The 25,309-nt window shown below is 44.4% G+C and overlaps 6 protein-coding genes across 6 annotated transcripts; 2 read left to right on the forward strand and 4 right to left on the reverse strand.

Moving 5' to 3' along the window:
* Positions 1-252: 252 nt before the first annotated feature.
* Positions 253-1,879, reverse strand: PADG_06926 (uncharacterized protein; the record flags this gene model as incomplete). The annotated part of the gene is made up of 4 exons (XM_010764039.1): positions 253-975; positions 1,048-1,636; positions 1,690-1,769; positions 1,829-1,879. 4 exons carry the CDS (start codon positions 1,877-1,879, stop codon positions 253-255), a joined length of 1,443 nt encoding a protein of 480 aa, XP_010762341.1.
* Positions 1,880-11,446: 9,567 nt separating this feature from the next.
* Positions 11,447-12,619, reverse strand: PADG_06927 (uncharacterized protein; the record flags this gene model as incomplete). Its single annotated transcript, XM_010764185.1, has 1 exon — positions 11,447-12,619. The coding sequence occupies one exon, from the start codon at positions 12,617-12,619 to the stop codon at positions 11,447-11,449; it is 1,173 nt and encodes a 390-aa protein (XP_010762487.1).
* Positions 12,620-14,746: 2,127 nt separating this feature from the next.
* Positions 14,747-16,796, forward strand: PADG_06928 (uncharacterized protein; the record flags this gene model as incomplete). Its single annotated transcript, XM_010764186.1, has 8 exons — positions 14,747-14,830; positions 14,895-14,966; positions 15,024-15,156; positions 15,216-15,320; positions 15,383-15,989; positions 16,052-16,067; positions 16,123-16,240; positions 16,309-16,796. 8 exons carry the CDS (start codon positions 14,747-14,749, stop codon positions 16,794-16,796), a joined length of 1,623 nt encoding a protein of 540 aa, XP_010762488.1.
* A 978-nt stretch (positions 16,797-17,774) lies between these two features.
* PADG_06929 (uncharacterized protein) lies at positions 17,775-18,618 on the reverse strand (the record flags this gene model as incomplete). Its single annotated transcript, XM_010764040.1, has 3 exons — positions 17,775-18,143; positions 18,215-18,388; positions 18,505-18,618. 3 exons carry the CDS (start codon positions 18,616-18,618, stop codon positions 17,775-17,777), a joined length of 657 nt encoding a protein of 218 aa, XP_010762342.1.
* A 524-nt stretch (positions 18,619-19,142) lies between these two features.
* Positions 19,143-21,086, forward strand: PADG_06930 (uncharacterized protein; the record flags this gene model as incomplete). The annotated part of the gene is made up of 3 exons (XM_010764041.1): positions 19,143-20,626; positions 20,688-20,771; positions 20,843-21,086. The coding sequence occupies 3 exons, from the start codon at positions 19,143-19,145 to the stop codon at positions 21,084-21,086; spliced, it is 1,812 nt and encodes a 603-aa protein (XP_010762343.1).
* Positions 21,087-23,208: 2,122 nt separating this feature from the next.
* PADG_06931 (uncharacterized protein) lies at positions 23,209-24,228 on the reverse strand (the record flags this gene model as incomplete). The annotated part of the gene is made up of 2 exons (XM_010764187.1): positions 23,209-23,895; positions 23,998-24,228. 2 exons carry the CDS (start codon positions 24,226-24,228, stop codon positions 23,209-23,211), a joined length of 918 nt encoding a protein of 305 aa, XP_010762489.1.
* Positions 24,229-25,309: the final 1,081 nt, after the last annotated feature.

Below are 25,309 nucleotides of genomic sequence, written 5' to 3' on the forward strand. Positions count from 1 at the left end.
AACTAGTTAGTCATTTTCATGGTGGTTACGTTACTACTAATTAACAAGCCACAGGTAGCCAAAGGCAATCCCTTTTAGATAATATGGAATTTACCGGAAACCCGTAAAGAGTAGTATATGTACTATTCCATGAGTGCAAACTATATATACTAATTAATGCCTTCTATTCCAAATTCGATAATACAGGCGTCAACGCGATGAACAACAACGGATATATGAGTACTGAGTCACCAAAGGAGGACTTAACGCTGCTTATGAAATGTCAAAACGATCAGGTAGCAAAACTGGAGCAATCAGAGTCCACAAGTAAATCGCATAGCACACCATAGCACTGATTATTTTCACCCAACTAGCCCAATATGTCCTGCCAACGGGGGCAAGATTATCCTTCGCTTCGGGGTCCAGATTTTGCGTGAGCAAAGTTGCGACCCACGCGGTTGCCAGGAAAAAGATAACATGAAACAGAGAATAGTTATACTGGGTTGAATGGCGCTCGTCGTCCTTGCTGCCCCGGCCGTCTTCTGACTCATCATCGCTTTCATCGAGGGCGCTTGCCGGTAAGCTACCACTCTCAACAGCAGCGCGGAGAGCCTCAGCACGCATTTCCCTGCGACTGAGTCCAGGCTGTTGGGTTACAAGTCCATGTTCCATCTCATCTTGGCCGAGGCGAGAGTAGTTATGGGCTCCTTTCGACCCCAGAGCGATGCCTTGAGTGGCGGCACGAGTGGTGGTATAGGCGATGGTCAACATAGTAACTACAGCGCCAATCACGATGGTGGCCGATCGGGTGCCACGAGCACGAATGAGGGGATTGCACTGGCGATCATCCGGCTCCATTGACACGGCGGACATTATCAAATACGTGCAGTAGGCTGTGACCATGGCAGCCTGCGCCAATCCGGCTCGAGGATTTGACGCCTGAACTGCAGGTTGAACCGACACCACGGAAATAATCAGGAAGACGATGAGGTTGATCTAAAATCCGAATTAGTATATCCTGCTTGATTTGGTGAAAAGAATATAGTAAAAAAAAAAAAAAAAACTCACAGTGATCGCAGCTTGGTTCATGGTGCATCCGGAGTGGGAGAAAAAGATGTACATGATGACGGTCATTGCGATGGACGCAATATACATTCCCAGGGTTGAACCAATCAGCAAGACCCGCCACGTCCGCGAATCTAGCTCCTCAATCTTTTGCAAGCAGATCTCAGCCCACGTATGGGCTAGATCGACCAGCAGGACAAGGCCCAGAAGCAGGAAGAGTATTGCTCCAATGAAAGAAATGTAGCTGCCCCAGACGAAAAAGAATCCCTCCGGGATCAGAAACGACAGCGCTATCAAAGCCAGCCATGCGATAACCTTCGGACCCCAGAAGCCATTTTGAAGAGACGCTCTGCTGCCTTTGGAAGAATGGACTCCAAGCAGGAGGATTGCCATAACGATATGAAACAGCCCAAGTGCAAAATTGATTCGATGAACCGCAACCCATCCATAACATTTTTCTCCTTCGCAGCTGATCGGCAAAAAGTCGAAAGTGAGGTGCTCCAATTTGCTCAGAGCCCATCGCGTCAACATTATCCAGGACAGTATCGAATTAATCAAAAGCATGAAAGCGTAGGCGATTCTCGTGGCCATACTATTCCAAAGTCAGCGGGAAACCCCCAGACCAAAACAGATTCAGAAGCGTACCTGCTCTGAAACTTCCCGCAGGCACCACATATCGCTGAACATGTCGCTGCCCCACAACACGATGCGCAGAATGTTAACAACTAAATTGCAGAGGTTGTTAGAGACTGAAGTAGGCACCAAGGGAATCGTAGGAACTCACAGTGCCAACGCTGGGCACTGCCATTAAAGGCAGCGACAAAAGCGCGCCCATCTCGTCGTCACAAACCGATAATAAGAGACAATACCAGCAGTGTATATATGTCTTGTGCGTCAGAAACACTGGGAAGAGGACGTGGTGAATCTTCGAAGGTCTTTGAAGGCTGAGCGAAGAGAGCACGCACTGGATGGGGATGATGATGTAAGAATTGGGGGGCGCTGCTAGGGTAACGAACTGGCTAGTCAGGTGACGCCAATCGTACTAAAATCCAGTGTGAGAATTTGTTCAGGAACTCTAACGTTGGGTATTGGTTGCCTGAGGAGCCACCCCACCGCACGTGATATGCGTATGTTCGTTACTGTGGGATGGTTGAACCTTCTGTTCGGAGGAGCTAGCTAGGTTATTGCTATATTACATACAAGCGATCACGTGTGGGCGGGGCGGTCGCTAGGGCAACGCCACCCAGGCGGGCGACCCTACAGTTACATCCAACAGGTTAGGTAACCACGTGACCCAACCCACCCTAAGTTCCTGGCTGCCAGCTCCAATCGTTCTACTGTTAGTTACTTGGACTGAGAACGAGGGTAATTCCAGACGGGTCACCTGACATTCCCAGCCTGCTAAACAACCCAACATTTAATATTAACTATTACTTGTAGCTAGTAGGAATAACAATATATTATAATATACCACACAACAAAAAAAAACTATGAAAACATCTTAATCAATCTTGATCACATCCCTATAAGCTCTCTCTCATCCCCTCAGGCAGCAAGTCTGATGGTGTGCTGATGCAGCACCACCAGCGCACCTGGCCTCTCAATAACACTGAATGTGTCCTAAGCCTTGATGCACATCTGCTCCCCCATACACTGACCACTTAAGAGACCTCATTTCTCCACCCCAATTGCCCACTGCATATGTAAACTGAATGACATGGAGTCTTCAAGCTCCCTTACACCAGTAGGCAGCTCAAAGAGCATAAATATTGCATCAATATGTCTTAATCTACATGGTCTGATGACTAGTAATTTTCTAGCTGCTTATGAGACTGAGATATAGAAATTCCATGCAGAAGCACTAGCTGCTGCAAATATGCTTGATCAAATTGAAGAAGACTTAGATGACATAAAGGCAAAAGACCTATCAAAAGCACTAGTTCTTAAAGCCTTCATGAAGATGTTAGTCAAGAACTAATACAATGAAAGTCTAAAAACAGCTAAGCAGTTCATCACAATCAAGTCTACTAACTTCACTGATGCAAATGATGCAAGAGCTTCTATCTATGCAAAAACAGCTGCAGACAGCACTAATGTAGTAAAAATATCAACAATCATATTGCAGAAATCTTTGCTTAGAAATAATCTCAAAGAAGAAAAAATATTATGAATTTTCATATGTTTGTTTTTAAATCATCTAGGTTGCAAAGCAAGCTTAATCACTACTTTTAAAAAGCTGAAGACTGAACTTCTAAGATCTTTGACAGCAGTCATCACAGCAGTTCAAGTCATCTTCACTGACATTATCATCATCTCTAAAAGCTTACAAGACATAAAGACTCTGCTAGTTAAAAAGAATGTTGTAGCAGTCACTCTCATCAATGCTCAGATAGAAAAAAAAAATATTGAATCATCTGTTTGATTTCTAGACTGCTCATGAAAATTAGTGACTATAATAATGAAACTCTGCATCTCTCAACAGAATTTATGATAGAAGAATTCACACTTCAAATCAGAATTAAGTCTGTTCAGAGTCACTGAGTAAAAATACACTCTGAAAACTCAACAGTCACTTTTATATTACACTTTTCACAAGAGACAGCAGCAAATCTGTCATCAAAAGTGAAACTATATGAATATCAAAGACTAGTGATCAAAAAGGCATCTAAGATCAAAATACAACAATGTAGCAGATGCTGAGAATTTTATCAAAAAAGATACTGTCTTTGTATTCCTCACTGCAAAAAATACAGTTCTAAGAATCATATAAAAGAAAATTCATTCTGTTATAAGAAGAATGAAGTATGTGAATGTCTCAATCACTGCACTAATTATCTTGAATCACATGTCACAGATGATTCATCCTGCTCTATCAGACCAGAGATAAAGAATGAGATTATTTAAAGACAATCAAGAAATTAGCTAAGAGATATCTGCAATATACAGAGTAAAATATATTTAATTAAAACAAGTAACAGCAAAAGTGATGATTGAGATTCATCAGCAGATCTGAGATTGAATGACTCTACTGAGTGTAAATCTAATCTTATGCTGACATCAAACACAGCATCAAGCACAGCATTCAGCACAACATCAGATATAGCATTAGACATGACACTCAACTCAACATCTAATACAATATTCAATGCAATATCTCATGCAACAACACTCTTCTTTCAGCTACTCAATGAAGAAGAACTTTAGATCTATGTGATTTCTATAGATTATATAAGTCAATATAGAAAAAAAGAGCTCAGCATATGAGACAGCTCTCAATCTAATATTTGAAAGAAATACTGACATTCTTCTCATACAAAAACTCTGAATTCACAGAAATTTAAGCTGATACATCTCTAAAAAGTACTCAGCATTCAACTACTTTACCTCAATTAAAAAGTGAAACAGAAAGTCACAGATTCTCATTTATATGTGTAAACACTCATAAATTCATGCTCATGCAGTCCCTGGTCTCTGAGCAGAAAACCAGAACATTTATATGCTACATATACAGATCTGAAGTCTACAGCTTCAGATGATCAACATATATAATACATCTTCAGATGCAGAGAATTCTAGACAAGATGTCAGCTGTTTTCTCTTCTAGTTCATTTTAGCACTTTCTTTGCTTCTTGCTGATGACCTTAATATCAAGCACTTTATGTGGCAACCAGAAGTGTCTTTAAGCATGTAGGCAGAATCATTCCTGCAATGAATTATGAACTTCAACTTTACTCTTACCATGAACTCAGACATCCTCACATGTGGGTATAACATGCTAGACCTGGCCTGGACCACCTCAGAATTAGTTATCAAAGAATTGAACACACAGGTGGACAGATTTCTTTACACTTTCACTGATTATCAGACTCTTTTTATCAGAATCAGCCTTTCACAGAGTGCAAGGTCTGACAAATCATCCCATCTTTTTTGTCTTGGCATTATGGATGAGAAGGTCTTTAACCAGATGCTGAAGGTCTATAAGTCAAAACTACACAAACTATGTGATATTTCAGAGTACTTTAATATAGATCAGCTGAATGCTCTGACTCAAAATATTACAAATATGCTAGTAACTTCCCTGAAAAGCCTTATCAAGAAGAGCACTGGGCAAGACACAGATCAGTCATGATGAAATGAGAACTGTCAGAAAGCAGTGACAACACTACATCAAGCACAGCATCTAGACTCTAGATTTTTATATAAAGCAAAAGACAATGTAGTTAGAATTATCAGAAAGTCAAAAAAAAATACTGATAAGACAAAATAGCAGAGGTTTAAGCAGGGAAAGATATTTTTAAGATGATCAAATAAGCTCATTCAACTAACTTCTTTCATTCTCTTTCTCTCATAGATGAAGAGATTGAGCTAGTGTGAACAATCTCTAGAGAGAAAAGAGATCTTCTACAACAAATGCTCTTACAGAAGGCTGCAAGCATAGATGAAGAGACTGAGCTAGTGTGAATAATCTCTAGAGAAAAAAGAGATCTTCTGCAATAGATGCTCTTACAGAAGGCTGTAAGCAAAGAGAATATCTTAGTTAGCTGATTCAATTTATCATCTGTCAAATTATCATTTTCTGTTGTCTCAGCACATGAAATACAAAACTCTCTGCTGAACACAGATAATATTACTTCAGAAATCAATGAAGTGCCAATAAAAATGCTATGAAAGACATGGTCATATATTAAGATATCAGTGAAAAGACTGTTCAGAGTCTGTCTTAGAGTTAGCTGGCACTCAATCTTCTTTTAAGAAGTTACACTGATTGTGCTGTCTAAGATCAACAGAAATTCAACACTTCTGCAATTCTACAGACTCATAGTCTTTCTCTCAATGTTGAGGAAGAAACTGAAATATCTGATAGCTCATAGACCGGTCTGAACAGCTATACAAGAGAAGATTGTCCATCTTTAGCACTTTGAAGCCCTCCCTAAGCAGGCTGTCTTAGATCTAGTGATAGTAATGATTTATGATATAGAGGAAGTCTGAGCTTATAGAAAAGTAATCTGTCTTCTTACTCTGAATATCAAAAGTGCTTTTGATGCTATACTTAGAGGAAGAATGCTGCAGAGATTGCAAGAACAAGATTGATCATCAAATTTAATTAGATGAGTGAAAAACTTTATGACAGAACACATAGACAGAATCAGAATGAATGAACTTCTGAAAGAGCTCTTTGATATCTCAGCAGAACTTTCATAAGACTCATCAGTCTCATCTATTTTATTCATGCTATTTATTCAACCTCTGTTCTTTCTAGAAACTATACAAAGAAAATATACACACTCAGACTATGCAGATGATCTAGAACTACTTAATGCTGAAATCACTCTTGAAGAGAATATTGTTACTCTTCAGAAGAATTTCAAGTTACTAAATGATTAAATCAGTAAAGAAGAACTAATATTTGATTTTATCAAAACTGAGATAGTATACTTCATATGATGCAGAATTCTTTCAAATCTCTTAATTGATTTTGAAATAATATCTGATATTCACTTTATTACAGCAAATGCAATGAAAAGCTTCATAAGATATCTAGAAATCTGATTAGATAGAAAACTGAACTTCAAGAAACATGTGAAAATCATGATAGCTAAGGTACAACAGATGTTTAATGATATATGAGCACTAAGCAACACAGCAAGAGGCATCTCAGTACAACTACTTAGACAATTCATTCAGATCTGTGTGCTCTCTATGCTCTGCTATGAAGCAGAGGTCTGATGATCTGAAGTCACATGAATAAAGAAGAGAAAAAAATCTTCAATCAAATGAATTGTCTAGTCAAAAAGCTAGATCTAGCTCTTAGAGATATCTTGTGAGAGGCACTATCAGTCTATAAAATTATATTCATTTTAGCTCTACATCACAAGTTAGAAATCATGTCAATTAAAGAGACACTAGACAATCAGTATGCTATATTTGCAGTAAGAATCAAAAAGCTGAACAAAAGACATCTGCTAGTGAGACACTCTAATAAAGTAGCTATCACTCAACTCTATACCACATGTCTGTCTAGAGTGTCTAGTCATGCTGATGTAATAAAAGCATATAATTCTCTACTCACATTCTCTAGAATGAGATTTCTCAGAAAAAAAAATCTGTAAATTGAGTATAAAATAGATTACACAAAGAAACATACAGTATAAGACTTTAAGAGCTAACTACAATAATACAATTCTCTGAATCTAATGATCTTTATTGATGATTTACAGATAGTATGTTCTCAGTATATGACTGTTAGGGAGCGAATGCGAGCTGCATAAGAAGGAAACTCTCTGCGTTGCTAACTGCTATATAACGAAATACTAAGCTTGATGGGATGAAAGGGGGTGCTGGGGCCTGCGTGGATTATAACCACCTGCATGGTCGTGTGGTCACGTGATATGGATTAGGCCTAATCGGGCGCCGAGCTTAATCCGACGTCGGGTCTAACCGGGCACCGGCCTTCGGTCGGGCTCGGTCGGACGCTGAGCCTAACATCACCCCCCGGTCTAGGGGCAGGCATGTCCTCATGCCGGTAGGTCGTCATCAACCTCGTCCTTCAGGTAGCTGTCTGTCTCCCATGCCTTCAGCCACTCATCTAGTCGCCTTGGGGGTCCAGCTTTTGTAGGGTTAGCCTCATGGAAGTCGCGTATGGCGTGTGGTGATCCTTTGAAGTCGCGAGCGGGGTACCATGAAGAATCCTCATCAAACCCCTTCCAGCGCACCCGATACTGCAGCTTGCTCCGGCTTATTCGACTGGCCAGTATACGATCTATTTCCCATTCATTCTCACCATCTATTTCAATTGGGTCTGGTGGTCTGATAGTCTGGCCAGGTAGAGGGTCTCTGGAGTCCTTGCGTAGCTTGTCTGGGGAGAAGATTGAATGAATCTTCATTGTTATGGGGAGGTCCAGTTTGTAGGCATTGCCCACCTTTTCCAGGATTCTGAAGGGGCCGGCATTCTGCTCTGCCAGTTTACGGCTTGGTCGATCCATCTTGTATGATTTCAATGTTAGATAAACAAAATCTCCTACTGCAAAGTCAGGCTCTCGATGGTGCTTGTCAGTCTGCCTCTTCATCTGTTCCTGTGCTGTCCTTATGCCTTTACTCGCCTGGTTCCAGATCTCTCTCATTCGGTGAATGAAGCTCCTTGCTGCTTCTCGATTTCTTTTCTCATTCATGTCCAATTTCTCCGCCAGTGGTTGCCAGTCAAATGACATTCGGGGTTCATATCCATTTGCTGCGAGGAAGGGGGAGATCCCTGTGGAAGCATTTGGGGTAGCTGCGGAGGCATGGTCTATAATGGGCAGCCACTCATCCCAGTCATCTTGGTAGTAACTGACATAGGGGCGAAGACGGGTGGCAATGTATTGATTCACCACTTCTGTCTGTCCATCAGTTTGTGCATGATGCGCCGTTGAGAGTTTCAGTTTTATGCCCAGGATCTGTGTAAACTCATCCCAAAAGCTTGATATGAACTGGGGGCCTCGGTCAGAGACAATTGAGTCAGGCGCCCCATTGTATGAATAGTAGAATCGAATGAATAGTCGGGCCAGCTCCTGGGCTGTAACTCCCCGGGTGGTTGGAATGGAGATTGTCTTCTTGCTTAGCCGGCATACTATGACCAAAATGGCATCATAACCTGTTTTGCTTTTCGGCACGTCCATGAAGTCCATTGCAATATGCTGCCATGCCCGTTCTGGTATTGGTAATGGCTTTAGCAAACCAGGAGTCTTATCTCTTGGAATTTTACTGATCCGGCACACATGGCAGTTCCGAATATAGCGTAGGACGTCTGTCCGCCAGGTGGCCCACCAATAGCGTGATTGCACCAGGGCCAGGGTCTTTCGTCCTCCAGGGTGTGCTGTTGAAGCTTGATCATGAATTTCCTGCAGTAGCTTGGCTATCAGGGTTTCCTTTTCCTGAACAGGCACCACTAGTCTTCCATTGTACCGTAGCACATTGTCCTCCATTGTATAGGGACTATTCTCATCATCTGCCTGCTGCCGCAGGGGCTCAATTGAGGTGGCTGTCTTGTTTAGAGACACTATGCATTCAGCAATGCTCTCTTTCTCTGAGGAGTTGATGCTAGCAATGTCTGTAGAGGGAGTGATCTGGGGGTCGAGGGTCTCTGGTCCTAGGAGGATCTGCATACGGCCGTCCTGTTGCCTTCTAACCTGCTCAGGCCTGCTCAGTGCGTCTGCTAGCAGGTTGGCCTTGCCTGGTCGATACTTGATCTCAAAGTAGAAACGGGAGAGGAACTCTGCCCAGCGGGCTTGACGTGCATTCAGCTTCTTGGTAGTCATGAAGTATTCCAGTGCACGATGATCAGTGAGGATCTTGAATCGTTCCTCCCGTTGTAGTCCCTCAAGCTCTGCCCGCCATTCTTGTAAGGCCCGGACTACTGCCAGCATTTCCTTATCATGAACTTCATAATTAAGCTCTGCACCATTCATTGTCTTTGAATAGAAGGCTACTGGGTGCCAAAGGTCATTTTCAAATCTTTGACTTAGTACCCCAGCCACTACTCCGTCAGAGGCGTCAGTCTCAATACGAGTCTCCCGCTCAGGGTCATAGTAACGCAGTGTCGGAGCCTCCACCAGCTGCCTCTTCAGTTTTTCAAAGGCTGATTTGCATTCTGATGTCCACACAAATGGGATAGTCTTCTTTGTCAACTGGTACAGTGGCTTTGCGATTCGGCTGTAGTTCCTTATGAATCGTCGGTAGAAATTGCCAAATCCTAGGAATGACTGGACTCCTTTGACTGTGGTGGGGGCCTGCCATCTCACAATGGCAGCTGTCTTCTCTGGGTCTGCCTCAATCCCTTCTGTACTGATGATGAACCCTAGGTATTTTGTCCTCTGGACTGCAAACTCACATTTCTGGATGCTGGCTTGCAAACCTGCTGTCTTTAGTCGGTCTAGCACTGAGTTTACCTGCTGCTTGTGCTCCTCCAGATTCTTGCTATAGATTAGAAGATCATCCATGAATGCTGTCATAAACTTGTCCAGGTAGTCAAAGAAGATACTGTTAACAAACCGTTGAAAGCAGGCAGGGGCGTTTGTAAGGCCAAAGGGGACCACCCGATATTTATAGGTCCCGTAGCGGGTTCTAAAGGTGGTCAGGTCCTCAGACTCAGGGTCCATTCGGATGCGATGGAACCCCTGCCGAATGTCCAACTTTGTAAAGTATTTCGCCCCATTGAGTCGGTCCATCAGCTCATCTATCAGGGGCAAGGGATACTGATCTCGTTTGGTTATAGCATTCAGCTTGCGAAAGTCAACACAGAATCGTAGCTTCTTCCCACTACGGGCAATCAGGATTGGGGAGGCGTAGGGGGCTGAACTTGGGGTGACGAAACCCTTTGCTAGGTTGGCTTCAAGGTAGGTCTTCACTGCCTCTAGTTCCTCTAGATTCATCTTATATAGAGGCGCATGTCCAATGCCCTGGGTGAGGTCAACATCAGGCTGGAGCTCTATTTTAAAATCAACATTCTTCCGTAGGGGGGGCAGTTCATCTGATGCTTTCTTTGAGAAGCAGTCCTCCCGGCCTTTCAACCATTCTGGTAAGTTGCTGATCAGCTCCTCATCAGACTCATCCTCAGCTCCCACTAAACCCCGCTTCTCCTCAAGCTGTTTATCAATTTCATACAGACTGGTTATGAAGACTGTTGACTTCTTGTTCTTCATATAACCATGGAAGGAAGCAGCCCCAATGAAGTTCATATCCATCATCTGTGGTGCTGTCTCCTCCCAGGTCAGCCCCTGCCTCGTCTCAGGCATCACGACTGAGCTGGTCCCTTTCAATCTGCGGAGCTGAGCCTGATGCTCCTGTCTGATCTCCTCATCCAGCTTGATCTCTCTTCGTTCCACATCCGCCTGATGCTCAGGCTTGGGGTCTGGGCGCTTCAGTACTGACCAGGGTACTATCTTCAACATCGGCTCCGCCACCTGTTCAGGGATAGACCGTTCACTCGGCCAAACCAGGCGTTGGTTTTTAACATCAAGCCATATATCCTGTGCTGCCAACCACTTCCGTCCCAGGATGACAGGGTGCTGGCCTAGGTCTGTTACCAGCAGAGGGACATTCTGAAATCTCCGGCCATCCACCCAGAGGTTTAGGGTCAATGTGCGGTCTATCACCCCGCCGGGGGCGCCATTGTATCCCTTCATGCGGCATTTGAATGGGAGTTCTTGAAACTTCCTATCAAAGAATCTTGCCAATTCTATGGCATATCGGGTATCAATAAAATTCGCACCATTTGCTCCAGTATCAGCAAGAGAATTTGTAGAAGTAGCAATTCCATTGTAGGCTAATTTGATTGGTACATTAAAGCTTTTCCCCCCAATCAAGTCCTTCATCTCAAACCTCTCACAGACTGTTGAACTACCTGAGGTGGAGTCTTCTCTCAGGCTCACTCTTTTCCCGAATCTGCTGAAGGCTCAGGGGCATCATTCCCTGTGAGCTCAGCAATCACCTGCTGGGACTTCTGCTTTGCAGGGCAGTTCCTGGCAATGTGGCCTTTTTCCTTACAGTAGTAGCACTGAATATCCGGACGAGAGCTCAAGGCCTCCTTCACAGTAGGGGATTTTGTTGTAGAGATGCTGGGGGGTGTTTGACTGTTGGCGGTCTGCAGGGTGTTCTGTTTGAAGGTATTAGGCCCATTTCCCCGCGAGCTCTTTGATTTCTGGGTGGCATTGATTGTCTGGAGGGTGTGAGCTGCCTGCGCACAGATTTTCTGAAACTCAGCATATGTATCAGTGGTCGCATTGGCTACTGCTACCATCTTCTGGAGGTCAAAGGACAGCTTGTCATTGAAGTCTGTCTTGTAGTCCCCCCTGGCAATCTTGGCCTCCCCTGCCAGGTGTAAAAATTTTGTGACAAATTCATGATAATTATCCCCATTGCGCATAATCAGCTTGCGATAATCACCCTTGGCATTTTGCAGCTTGTTAGCATCCTCATATATTGACTTGAGGTGCTCAAACATCTCTTCTGCGGTTTGATATTGCTCGGGGTGGTCCTCTTCCATACGGGGTGCAATGTGACGTGCTGCGTCCCCATCAGTCCGGTTTTCAATGTACGCTATTCTCATGCGTTCAGTAGGGTAGTGGTCAGCATTCTCCCGGAGCTTGTTCTTCATCCGGGAGAGCCAGTGTTCAAATTTCGGCTCCTTGCCGTCAGTGAGGTGTTTCGGGTCATCAATCTTGACAGACCTCCTGGCAGTCTCAGAGGGGGTGACGCCTCGACTTGCTGCTTGGTTGCTGACTGTCATGCGGACCAGGGTGTGGCTAAGTTCATCACGTTCAGCAATTAGCTCATCAATCTGGCTTTGCTTGACAGCGGCCTGATTAGTAACGTTGTCCCATTCCATTCTCAGACGTGTGATCGTATCCCTTAATGTTTTTTCATCGTCAAAGATGCCATCAAAGATCGCCGCCAACTCATTATAAACACGGTCGCTGTCTGAGTGGATTGCCTCTCTGAATTCCTCAATTGAGACGCGTGGTTGGTCAGTTGGTCTTGTTAGGAGGTATCGCCAGTCCTTTCGGCCCCTTCCAGGGGGTTGGGAGCCTGTGGTGGCCATCTGATGTTGGATTGAGCTGTTGTCTTCAACAGTGCTGTTGTCTTAGCAGTTGATCTGACGCGTTGTCAGGCTCTGAACTAGCAGGTTCTAATTCAACTGAGGCACTCAAGTTTTCTGCTGAAACCTGAGTGAGAAGGTAGAAGGGAAGCTTAGTATTATGTTAGGGAGCGAATGCGAGCTGCATAAGAAGGAAACTCTCTGCGTTGCTAACTGCTATATAACGAAATACTAAGCTTGATGGGATGAAAGGGGGTGCTGGGGCCTGCGTGGATTATAACCACCTGCATGGTCGTGTGGTCACGTGATATGGATTAGGCCTAATCGGGCGCCGAGCTTAATCCGACGTCGGGTCTAACCGGGCACCGGCCTTCGGTCGGGCTCGGTCGGACGCTGAGCCTAACATGACTGATGCAGAATGAGTTATATGCTGAGATAGTGAATACCATCTAGTCTTCATAGAAAATCTGTCAATGAATAAAGCAGAGATCTTTGATGCAGAGACAATGACAACTCTACAGAGTCTAAAGAAAGTCATCATCTTTTCTCAGATGAAGTTTATCAGCAACATCTATATTTGTCTAGACAATTTGAAGATAGCATGAGTTCTTGAATCTGTGTCAAACATCTCTAGTCAGTTGATTTTTATATGATTTTTGAAAGTCATAAAGATCTGACAGAGTAGAGATAGACTCTCATTGATCATTCAGAGCAGAGTGATCATTAGATGAGTTTCAAATAACACAGATGTGATCAGTAATAAAAAGACAGATCTTGAAGTCAAAGCAGCTGCAGTGCAGGCAGCAAGTACAAGTACAGTATCTCAATCTGATAGCATAGACACTCTAGCTTATATAAAGTGATATACTATGAAATAAATCACACAGATCTTTGAGAACTACTAGGTCAAAAACCTGCTCAAACACTCTATGAAGCTAGAGATCTTACTGAAGAGAGTCTCAATGAAAATAAAACTTTCATATTTTACATTAGAAAAGCTTTATGTTGTCTCATCAAATCATGAAGACTTTGTAGTTTATCATAGCCATCTTAAACATGAAGATGCAGAGTGCTACTGCTGGTGTGAACATAGCAAAATCCCAGAAGATTTCTACTATTGCACTCTTACAAGAAAAGTGACAAAGTAGCACCAGTCTATCTACAATCTTCATGTGATACTGGTAACCTCATGTGAGGCCCTAGAATTCAATAGATGACTAAGAGAAACAGTCTTCTATCAGAACATCTGTCCAATGCACTGATGTGCACCTTCAGATCAGATCTCACAGATCATTCTCTTTTCTGTCTTGCTCTCATCTTCTTCATCATCTTTCTCTTCTTTCTCTCTTTCCTTCTCTTTTTTTTCTTTCTTGCCTCTCTTTCTATCTGCCTCCTCTACCTTCCTCCCACAAACTTAAAACCTCTCAAAACCTCTGCTCTATGGCAACTGACCCACAGGCTCTGCCAGTGTAGCAATACACAACCCATTTTGCCTCATTTGTAAGATAGCTACTAGATAGGTAGTTGCCTATGGTTGTAGCTCTACCCGCCCTATAGTTCAACGCAGACTCTACTAGATCACGTGCCCTTAAGGCACGTGGACTAACTGGGCGTTAAATAAAAACACACACACACACACACACACTTGTAGCTAGTTAAATTAAGGACTTTGTATGCTTTGTATCAGAATGTGAATTACCATCTAAAAAAAAATTAAAAATAAAATAAAATAAATAAATATTAAACTCAGAAAGTGTAGAATCATGTTTTGGGTGGATAAGCTCATCGGCTGTTACAATACGTAAGCGGAGGCGCAATCCATGGATCGATCCATTTAACTACTTATCGCCCAGCGATAGGCTGCATTTCAGGTAATCCAGAACCCGGACTTGCTCTCAAATACTTTTGCCAATTACTGCGATAGACAAAACCTCCTAGCACACTTTTCTGAAAGTTCCCTCTCTCACTCTCGATGCTTGTCATTTACTCCCACCTCGGTTTCACCCAAGTTCCTGCCCCCTTATATCAGTTCTATTGTATTGGGACACTAGATATACAGTTCCACGTATGATCGTTCATAACTGTAACATCTTTTGTTAGCGCCGCAGTTGCGCAAGCTTATTTTTCATGATGTCCATGTCCTCCTCCCTTCATTTCCAGCGATTGCTGTCCATAGTTGCTGCAACATTCATTGCCCTGGCGTGCGGAACCAATGTATGTTTATGCCAGCCTGTCCCATCAATGCGAAGAGCACCAGAACAGCTAACTTTTGAGACAGTACGTGTATTCAGCATGGGCACCTCAATTTGCCGAGAGGCTGAAACTGTCATCAACAGAGAGTAATTTGATTGTACTTTTCTCCCATGTCACGGCACCATCGGGGTTAAATTTTGCTAACCTCCTGTAGGGAACTGCGGGAAATCTGGGGATGTATCTAAGCGGAATTCCCGTGGGCCTTCTCATTGATTCGAAGGGACCAAGGCCTGGTGTTTTGATCGGGATGGTGTCACTTGGAGCGGGCTATTTTCTCATTCACCGAGGTACTCCATGTTCATTCCAGAGCATCTGCGCAAATGAAATTAACTGACTCGTTATTTAGCGTATGTTGCCGGCCAAGGCTCAATGGGAGTTCCCTTGATGTGTTCCTTCATGTTTCTCACTGGCCTGGGAAGTTCTGCTGGATTTTCTGGGGCCATCAAGACAGGTATGGCTTCAACGAGCTTCAGCTGATCGTAGTTCATCTAATCTAAACATACATATGTATAGCTACATCCAACTTCCCAGATCACCGTGGAACTGCAACCGCCTTTCCATTAGCTGCCTTTGGATTGAGTGCATTTTTCTTTTCAACGATTTCAGCAATCGCCTTTCCAGATAATCCAGGCCAATTTCTATTGCTCTTGTCGATTGGCACATCAACTATCTTGTTTGTGTGCTCCTTCTTTGTCCGGCTTATACCGTCTCCTCCGTGCACTTCTCTCGCCACCAGGGAGGCAGGTCTCCTTATCAGTTCGAGCAAACTTCATAGAACAAAATCCAGGGAGAGCCATCACAAGGGTTCCTCTGAATTAGGTAGGCTAAATGAAGCCTCTAACTCCCCAACCCCCCAAGGCACTGCAGCGGGATCTGCTGCGGGGCCATCAGAATCCGCAGACCCAAATCTAGAGCCGGATGAAACATTCTCTTTAATAGCTCGATCCCTTTCCCCAAGAAATTCCCATGATTCGTCCTGTGATGAACGCACATCAGTCAAATCCGGCCATAGCTCACATAATCCAGATATCCGTGGATGGGCAATGATCTCCACTCTGGAATTCTGGCAGCAGTTCATACTTCTAGGGCTTTTCACCGGAACTGGATTAATGACAATCAAGTTAGTATAAATCTTCTACCCTTAAAATCTACGACAGTATAGGCTAATACAAATAATTGCAGTAATATTGGTAACAATGTAAGGATCTATTTTCTCCTCAAGCTTCAATTCATTAACCGAACGATGTCTACAGGCCAATGCCCTATGGAACCATTACGACGATAGTGCAAGTCCCGAATTCATCCTATCACGACAGACGATGCATGTGTCTATCTTATCAATCCTCAGTTTTGTTGGACGCCTCTTGAGCGGTATGTTCATCCGTACTGCCGGTTCTCTTAGAGTAAAACTGATGAATTGTAAAATTTTCCAAATCTAGGTATCGGATCAGATCTACTTGTTAAAAAACTACACATGTCGCGTTACTGGTGTCTGTTCGTATCGGCAGATATTTTCTGCGCCGCACAACTCGCCGGATTTACAATATCAAACCCTCACTATCTGATCACCGTTTCAGGCTTGACCGGGCTTGCTTACGGCTTCCTGTTTGGCTTGTTCCCATCCCTGGTTTCCCACACCTTCGGTGTTGGAGGCATATCACAGAACTGGGGAGTGATGTGCCTTGCCCCTGTCATATGTGGAAACGTTTTCAACATTTTGTACGGCAGAATATACGATTCTCACTCCATCGTGTTGCCGGATGGCGATCGCGATTGCAGGGAAGGACTGAAATGCTACAGAACCTCCTATATAGTTACATTCTATGCTGGACTTGCAGGGGTTGCGATGACCCTCTGGACTATTTGGCATGAGAGGCGAACCGTTGGTCGTTTGGCGGGGAAGGGATTCCATGAACGAATTGCTTAAATGCTAAGGCTCCTTGGGCCGACATTTTCGGCCCTCTCAATCGTGAAATTTTCTGGGAAACGCATACCATTCTTTACCGGTATCCACAAAAGGTAACCGCACCTTTATATACGACAAGCCATTCCTCTTTTGTCTCCCGACATACTTCTGTCATCTAGAATTATATTTGCCCTCGCGACGGGGAATGTTGACATCTCTATCGCAGCCGACATGACCGTTTATTTATTTTTATTGCCGTTGATTCTACACCGCAGGCCCGGTCAGATCACTACTCCCGCCTGCCTCCGAACAGAGACATTGCTCTCGTTTAGATCGCACGTTTGCATTTACTTATACTTCTATATTTCTGAACTTAATCCTTTCTGCAGATAGAAAAGCTGGCGGACATAATTTGGCGTACTTCAATTCTTTTAGATTCGCGGAATAATTCGATCATTGAGGAATTTCAACTGGTGGCATCGATAGAATATATATATATTTGGATTGCATCTAAGGCAAAAGTTAAACTCGATGTTCAACGCCGTCGATACCATGTTTATCGCTAGTGGGGTACCTCATTTCATTCTCATTATTATACCAGTTGAAATGACAACAAGCTTCGATAAGGCAATACAAGGAGGCATTACGCGACTATAGTCTCATAGATCAACCCCTCGGAAAATTCGTTCGTATTAACCCCCTGTACGTGAGTTGGCTGAGGGTTGCTGTATTTTCTCCAGGGAGCAGTGAGAACGAAATAATTCGAAATAAAATTATATACGCAACAATGTATCGTTTTTCATAGGAGACAAGCTAACCTGTCTTTCTGTTTTCCATTTGGTCGTAGAGTTCAAGTTTCCAAGTTTCCTCCAGCCCTGCATACGGAGTACAACGGATAACTAACGATCGGCCCGAATTACGTTTGTTCGGCTCCTCCCCAGGCCTGACCCGCTCAACCAGCAAACTCAGCTCGTCGAGGTTGGATAACTCTCTCTTACTTCACCTCACCTCACCTCGCTCGCATTCCACTCCGTTCTTCTCCACATCCTCAACAGCTTCATGATTTTCTCCTTCATCCCTCGACAGTGCCGGCCACATGTCGACGATCATCGCGATTAAAAAGGCCGCTTGGATAAGATAGGGCAGATACAAGCCCACGATCTCTAAGGTGTTCTTGTTATAGAGCATCAGGAGCCAAGCCATCCCTCCTCCACATACTGCCAGCAGGATGTGGTCTCGGTATTGGATGTCTTGGTACCCGTGGTGTAGTATTGAGGATGTGAAGGCAAATATAACCCACGATATGGTGAACACTGTCGGAGAAGGCTGCTCGATGCATCGAAGGACCTGGATGTTCAAGAATACATCCTGTGATGTTTTTTCAACATGAGATTGATGATGGGTTGTTTTGGAATAGTTGACAGGCGTGCTGTGCTCACTTTTATTCCAACCACCAACTCGAGCAGTCCCTGCGACACCTCCACTTTTCCTTTTCCGTGATCTGGGTCGTAGTTCGATATGACCACAGCAGTGATGATGCCTACTACGGTCGTCATAGATGGACCAAGGGTCTGTGCAATGAAGTTTTGGGCGCTTCCCACAGCCCGATTGCACTTGCAGGATTTCCATGTTCTGAAGCTCATCTCCCAGCTTGTATTCAGATCGAAGGATTTAATTCCGTGCAGAAGATGGGCGATTTGACTCGATCGTTGGACATCTGAAGAATTACAGTATCGATAGACGTCGAGATGTTGGCTTGTTTCAAGGCTGCGATGTCTCTATGAACTATCGACCTGAAGTTGTACTCTCTTTGGCCCAGTATAACAATCCCAATTCCCCACATTTGGATTGAAAAGTCTGCTCGATCAATCCTCATGCCAAACAAGGCTGGATGAATTCAGCCTCGAGCACAAGGCTGCGAACTTTATTTCAACGAATGAAGACGTTGCCTACAATTTCGGAATGGAGATGCAAAGAGGCAAAGGGGGCGTTCATTTGAATTTCCCCTCCGTGATATATTATCCAGCCGGAATTTTTTTTTTTCTTTTTTAAAAAAAAAATTTTTTTTCGACGTTGGTTTATCTCTATCATCAAACCTCGCTGTGGCTACCCAGCCACGCATCCCATGTGTCTTTCCTCTTCCCTCCCTCTCCCAAAGCCCATGAACGTTCAAATAGAAATAGATCCCCTCACTCGTCTCCGGTATTGAAAATTCTTATTTGTGATTTCTATACCAATTCTCTCGAATTCATTCACCCGCTCTATCACACTGCCGAGAACTCCTCGAGAGGTCTCCACTAGGGTTTTTTTTATGTGAGATCAATCACGCTGGAAGCCAACAGGCCGAGGCACTCGCGTTCCTACGACATGTCTTTTTACCACCCAAATACCCACAACCACAAGCCATCATTGAACCCAATTCATTCCAAGCCTTCCCCTTTTCATATGTACCGCCAACCCGAAACTCAACCTATCTCAGAAGAACAATTGATAGACGAAGTACGACGAATCTACGCAGGCTTGGTGATGGTTGAGAAAAATTGTGTCGAAATCGATCAGCACACCAGGTGTATCAGTAAGCTCTCATCGCAACACTGGAAAGCTTTTCTTGCCCTCCACAGGACTCTTCTTCATGAGCATCATGATTTCTTTCTGGCATCACAACACCCTTCGGCCAGTCTGGTCCTGAAGAATCTTCCTTTCAAATATGCCATGACAGCGCGAATGTGGAGGCGTGGAATTCATTCATTCCTAGGGCTGTTGAGTCGCCGTCTCCCAAACTCCCCGGATCAGATGTTGTACTCCATTAATCCGGTATATTCCATTACCGGAGTGCCCATGGATGGAACACCTTCTATTGATGACGCCTGGATTGAATGTCTTGGTGATTTGGCTAGGTATCGAATGGCGGTTGAGGAAAAATGGATTAAGTGGTTTGGTGATCCAGTTAGGTATCGAATGGCTGTTGAGGACCCAAGGATTGAGTGCCTTGGTGATCTGGTCAGGTATAGAATGTCTGTTGAGATTCCTGGAATGGGTCACCGTGAAGATTCCCAAAATGTTGCAGCTGCAGTAGCTCAAAGGAGGTACAATATCGTTGCTATCCTTGCTCTCATCAATTTTCCCCAGCATCTGTTCTATTTCAAATCTCTAGCCAACATCTACATTCCCCGAAACAGTCTCTACACTTCCCTTATTACTTTCCTCGATGGTGTAGGACCCCACCACCGACAGACTCACATTCCTCTCCTCTCGACCGAAGCTGACTATTACCAGTGTCAACTTGGTGTCAAGTTCGATGGAAATGAGGCGGCTAGGTTGTCTCCTAAACTATTAATCCATGCGTCTGATCTAAGATCTAATTATTTATTCTACTCCATCGAAAGCTTTGATCTTGGAAATTACGTTGCTCAGCTTTTCACTCGTTTGCCACTTTTTCTGCCGTTTTCATTCGATGGAAGATGGTTCAAGGGCCATCAGCATGACTGGGTGGACTCCAGGAGCGCCGGGATCGTCTCCAGCAATACCAACTGGATTATTGATCAAGCGGTCCAACAGTTTTGCTGTAGCTTGAAGCTGTCATCCCTCTTAATCGTGTTGATATTTTCATCCTGCTGTTCCGCCTATCCCGCCAACCAGGCTGAGCATAAGGACACGAAACCCAATCCTAACGGTCTGAGTTCTGACGATGTTATTTTAATTGTGTTCGCCATCCTTTCCGTTCCTATATGCTTCCTTCTAGGGCAGCGGCGAGGACAGGCTCGTGCTTTTGGTACCTCTATGGTAGCCTTGAACATTGCCAACTTAATGACAGGCAGTGACCCTCTTATTTCCCCAGTTGGCCATTGGGTGTACGTATGAGTTTCCTCCTCACTATGGGATTTTCAGCACCAATTTTAACGCTCACTATAGGGCCCTTGGGCTTTCCTTCACCTTCACGGCTATCTTCGCTGGATTACTGGCGAAGCGATTTCCTCATATTACCCGCAGTTTTGCGTGAGGATACCCTTCCCTTCTCTTTCTGTCCTTTGCATTATCAGCGTAAACCTGCTAACATGGCAGTGTAGTCATACAATTGGATTTCTGACGGTGGTGTGGATTGTGAACTATTTGTTGAACCAGAGCTCTGGCTCCGGCGGCTCTGGTGGAGATCAATCGGATTCTTCATGTCACTTTCTTCTTTTCTCAATAGCTTTCACCCTGATCTGCTGGTGGAAGGTTGCGGATTCGTCAGCTCCACCTCCAATTTTAGAGGAAGGAAACATTCCAGGTTCTATTCCTCTCAGCATGATTAGACCCAGTCGAAATTAACTGGTGGTTATTACGGATTCGACCAATATTTTGAAAGAGTAGGTAGTCTATGATGATTCCCTTTAAATACGTATTGACTTGTTTTTCCTTTCATAAGACTTTCCTGTTTCTACGTTCATCTTGTCTCCTTGTTTTCAAAAGAACACAGTTTTCTAAAATAAAAATAACCTTCTTCACTTCAACGTTCCTCTTGTATTGGAAAGAGTGAGATATTATTATGGCAGTTGGAGTGCCGGTGGTGTGGCCGAGTTGATTAACTCGTGTTTGATTGACTACCATGCACGTACGCATGATTTGTAGGAAAAACTCTCTTGTCCTCCTAGCGGTGTTCCCACTGGCATTCTACCGACGTCAGAGTGACGATGTAGTAAATATACCCTAGACTAGATGCTATATTAAACAAGATGATGCTGTATATCCAACCATGCTGTGATTTTGCATACCAAATCTCTCCGTGAAAGAGAAAGGTGAAATGTTGGGCCGATGCAAAAATCCGCCGCAACTCTCGTCCTATCTTTACTTGTTTTGGTCATTCAAAAATTGCATACGACTGTGAATTTCCTCCGCATCATCAATAACCGTTAAAACCCTCTTCTCCCTCCCTGAGCACATCAAGAATAATGCTATTTGCCCCCTTAATTATGCCGGCTTCTATCTCAGGAACTGGGATCTGCTCGACCAGTCCGAATACAAAACAAGCCGGCCGCCATCTTCAAGATCGAGTTAGGCCTCTGCAAAGTTCCACAACGCAAACATGGGCCCACCTTTGAAGAATCACGCTTTCGAAATACGCGCTGCCAGCATGAATGTAGAAAATTGAAGTTTTCATTCATTTTCTAGAGCTTTTGGTTCCGCACACGATAATTGTCAGATGTTGGATATCCTTTGAGTGTCTCAGGCAGTCTTAGGGATTGTGTCTTTTGAGGCTCTACATATTTTGTTCAAGTTACATCACAACTGCACAATCAAATATTCAACAACATCGATAACTGAAATAGGGAATCACATAAATAAAATTGGAGTTAAATGCTTTCAGAAGAGAGGAAAGAAGATGAATGTGAAAGATGCGACAAGAAGGGAAAAGATTAAAAAGGAATATAAAAATATCACTAAATCACTGAGAAAGGTACAGTGGAAGAAGAGAATGTTTTTTCATCATAGGTGAAGCACATGTTCACTCAAGGAACCCCACCGTCTCAGCCAAATATAAAAGGGAGATGCTAATAATCCTTTCAAATGATTTTCCCCCCATTATTAAAATAATAATAGTAATAATGATAATAATAAAAGCACAGGCGAAAACGATCAGATATGTGTGTAAAGAGAAACAACTAATACACGGGAAATTATCCTCTTTCAGCATTATATAAGCTGGAGAGGGACTCGCTTTCCAGGGGTCAGAAAATGGCCCTCCACAGAGTCCAAGGATCAACCCAGTAATAGATATCTCAATGTGTGAAGATGTATTCCACATTGTGAGAAATGAGCTTCGAATCTTTAGACAGGCAAGCAAGTTATGTTGGAAGGGCAAAAAGAAATCCGCAGAGAGGAAGATATATTTCTCCTATCTTTGTCCTTCGCGTTTTCTATCTCTTTTTATTTTCTTTCGACGTGTTCAGATGATTCAGAAAATTGAGCAGAAGAGGGGGGTGAAGAGGTATATTGTACAAGAAGTAGGGAACTCATTCATATTTAAGAATATAGAGAGGTTCAGATGTGAGAGGACGAGAAATATGTGTTGTTTATGGAATATTTTTGGTTCTGTGGCGGGGGAGGAGAGGGGGCGGAGATGAGAGTGGGGAATGTCAGTTGGAGAGGGAAAATGATTCGAAGAAAGGTTATAAATATTAGAAAGTAGCAATGGAATAGATTACATATAAATAAATAAAGAAAGAATATAATGATGTAAGAAAAATAATAAAACAGTCAAAAATGGTAATTTTTTTTACGAATAGAGTCGTAAGGGTATCAAGCTCGAGAATTCTGAACCGAAAGGTAGGGGGTTGATCTGGGGGGAAAATAAGGATGTGTGTTATATGGTATCGTGTCGCGACAAAAATAGAAGATTGATCCAAGATCAACGGATACGAAACAAGGACTCGACCCGACTCTCCCCCTATTGCTAGAGAGATTGAGGGGATGTCTTGGTGGCTGAATCAGAGCTATAACCGACAACATCAGACAGGCGGATTTTTTTCGCATGCGGCTCAATACCCGCTGATGTACCACTCTGCAGTAAATCGCCGTGAATCAACGCGCGCTCGAGTTCGCCTATTCTGCGTTTCAGGCTCTCTTCGCGCCGCTGAGCCTCTTCCAGTGACTGGTTGAGGCGCGACTCGGAATCTCGAACGATCATCTCCGATCTCCTTGCGGCGGCGTCACTTTGTTCTAATTCCGCAACTCGGCCGCGGAACAGTTCGTTGATCAGCTCTAGTTCGCTAATACGCGTTTTTAGAGAGGTGTTTGCAGCTAGAAGACCTTCGTAGGTCTGCGGGGACTCTAGGTGGCGATCGTTTGCGGAGGAGGTTGAGCTGGGGGACGGATTGTGCATTTGAAGGGATGGGAGGGCAGTCGCGGACGGGTTGAAGGTGTGGTGGTGTGAGAGGGCGACGCTGTCGAACATGTGTTGAGGTTCGATGTTCAAATGGCGCTGGAAGTTTGGTGTATTGGTGCGGGATAACGGGGAATTGGACTGATCTGAAGGACCCGGGGAACCCCTTCGCGATACACGATGATGACCATGAGATCCTAGAGGAGGAGTACCGGCTTCGGATCTTGACGCAGCTAGGCCATTGACATCCACATTTGGCTACCAGAATACAAACTAAGCAACGCCTTCCAGCCTACGGGAAAGGAAATAATTTCACTGCAACAAAACGGCCTGGACAGGGATGAAGCTGGTTCAACTTACTTTTCGCTTTGGCCCCTGCCCGGAGGCTTTGACGCGATTCCGACTTTTGATAACGTCTGTTTTCAAGCTTATCGGACGAGGACGGCCATGGAGTTTGAGGAAGAGCCCACAGGCATTGCACAGCACCGATCCCGCTTCATCTCTCCTCCAGAGAGGCGTAGTGGAGGTGCCGCAATTTTGGCACACTGGCTGGATTGGCGCACGTTTCTGGTCAGTCATAGTGGTCACCATAGCGGAAGAGGCACACGCATCAGGGACAGTACTATGCAGGAGGAGAAGAGTGGAGGGGGATAGGGGCGAGGACAGAGAGGAGGCTGGCATTGGCAAAAGGAGATGAGATGGCTGTTGATAAGATTCGGCGAGATTTGATTCAAGCGATAAGATCGAGGGAAAAAAAAAAAATGGGTCGATGCCAAGACCCACGCTAGACTAAGCCTAAATGGGGCGGGAGACCTTGGGAGACGATAACAACCCGCAAGATGTACGCGGAAGTATATGTGGAGGAATAGAGGTACAATTGGAGGGGCGGGATGGAAAAAGAGCCCCAGAGACTGCACTTACTGGAGTGTTCCCTTGGCCCCCAGTGGTGACTCCCGGCGAAGAGTTCACGTAACTCATGGTCTGGCTTGCATTCTGGTTGCTGCAGCGGCTGTGACGGAAGAGCCACACCAGCACGTTACGTTAGCCCCTGCATGTATATCTGATTCCCATGTATCTGTAACTGCCCTATTGCAGTTTGGAAGAAGTTGCGTCTTTAATTGGTGTGGAGGGAGGACTTGGGTCGTCCAGCACCCAATGGCGTGGAGTCCAAGGACACCAAGCATCCGCTGCCAGTGTATCATGCGCATCCTCACACGTATCAAAGGCAAAACATACCGTAAATGTGATGTCGGGGCCGATGCGACTGATGCCAGCGCAGAGAGGCGAGTAAGAGAGGGTGAGAAATTAAGTGCCTTGTTGTCTCCGCTGCTGATTGGATGCTGAGAAGGCAAATATGTGTTCGACGACTGCGTTGATGTCGAGGAAGGCCGGGATAAATCACACACAGACAGCGGCAGGGAGGAGGAGGGTGAGGAAGAGGTTTCTGTCTGCAATGCAGTCGTAAAATTCGGCAGGCCTCGAGTTTGTAGTGGTGGGGTTTGATGCAGTGCCGGGTCGATAATGGGCGATGCCCCAAACGTGACGGGAGCCAGTGCGGAAGCCGTAATTAGAACTGGTTGAAGAGGCAGTTGAGGCCTCTTAAGAGAAGGGAAACGAGTGACGGAGAATGTTGGAATCTAAATGTTTAAACAACGTTGCGAGAGCATGGAAG

This window comes from Paracoccidioides brasiliensis (genome assembly GCF_000150735.1).
Source record: "Paracoccidioides brasiliensis Pb18 unplaced genomic scaffold supercont2.10, whole genome shotgun sequence".
Lineage (NCBI taxonomy): Eukaryota > Fungi > Ascomycota > Eurotiomycetes > Onygenales > Ajellomycetaceae > Paracoccidioides > Paracoccidioides brasiliensis.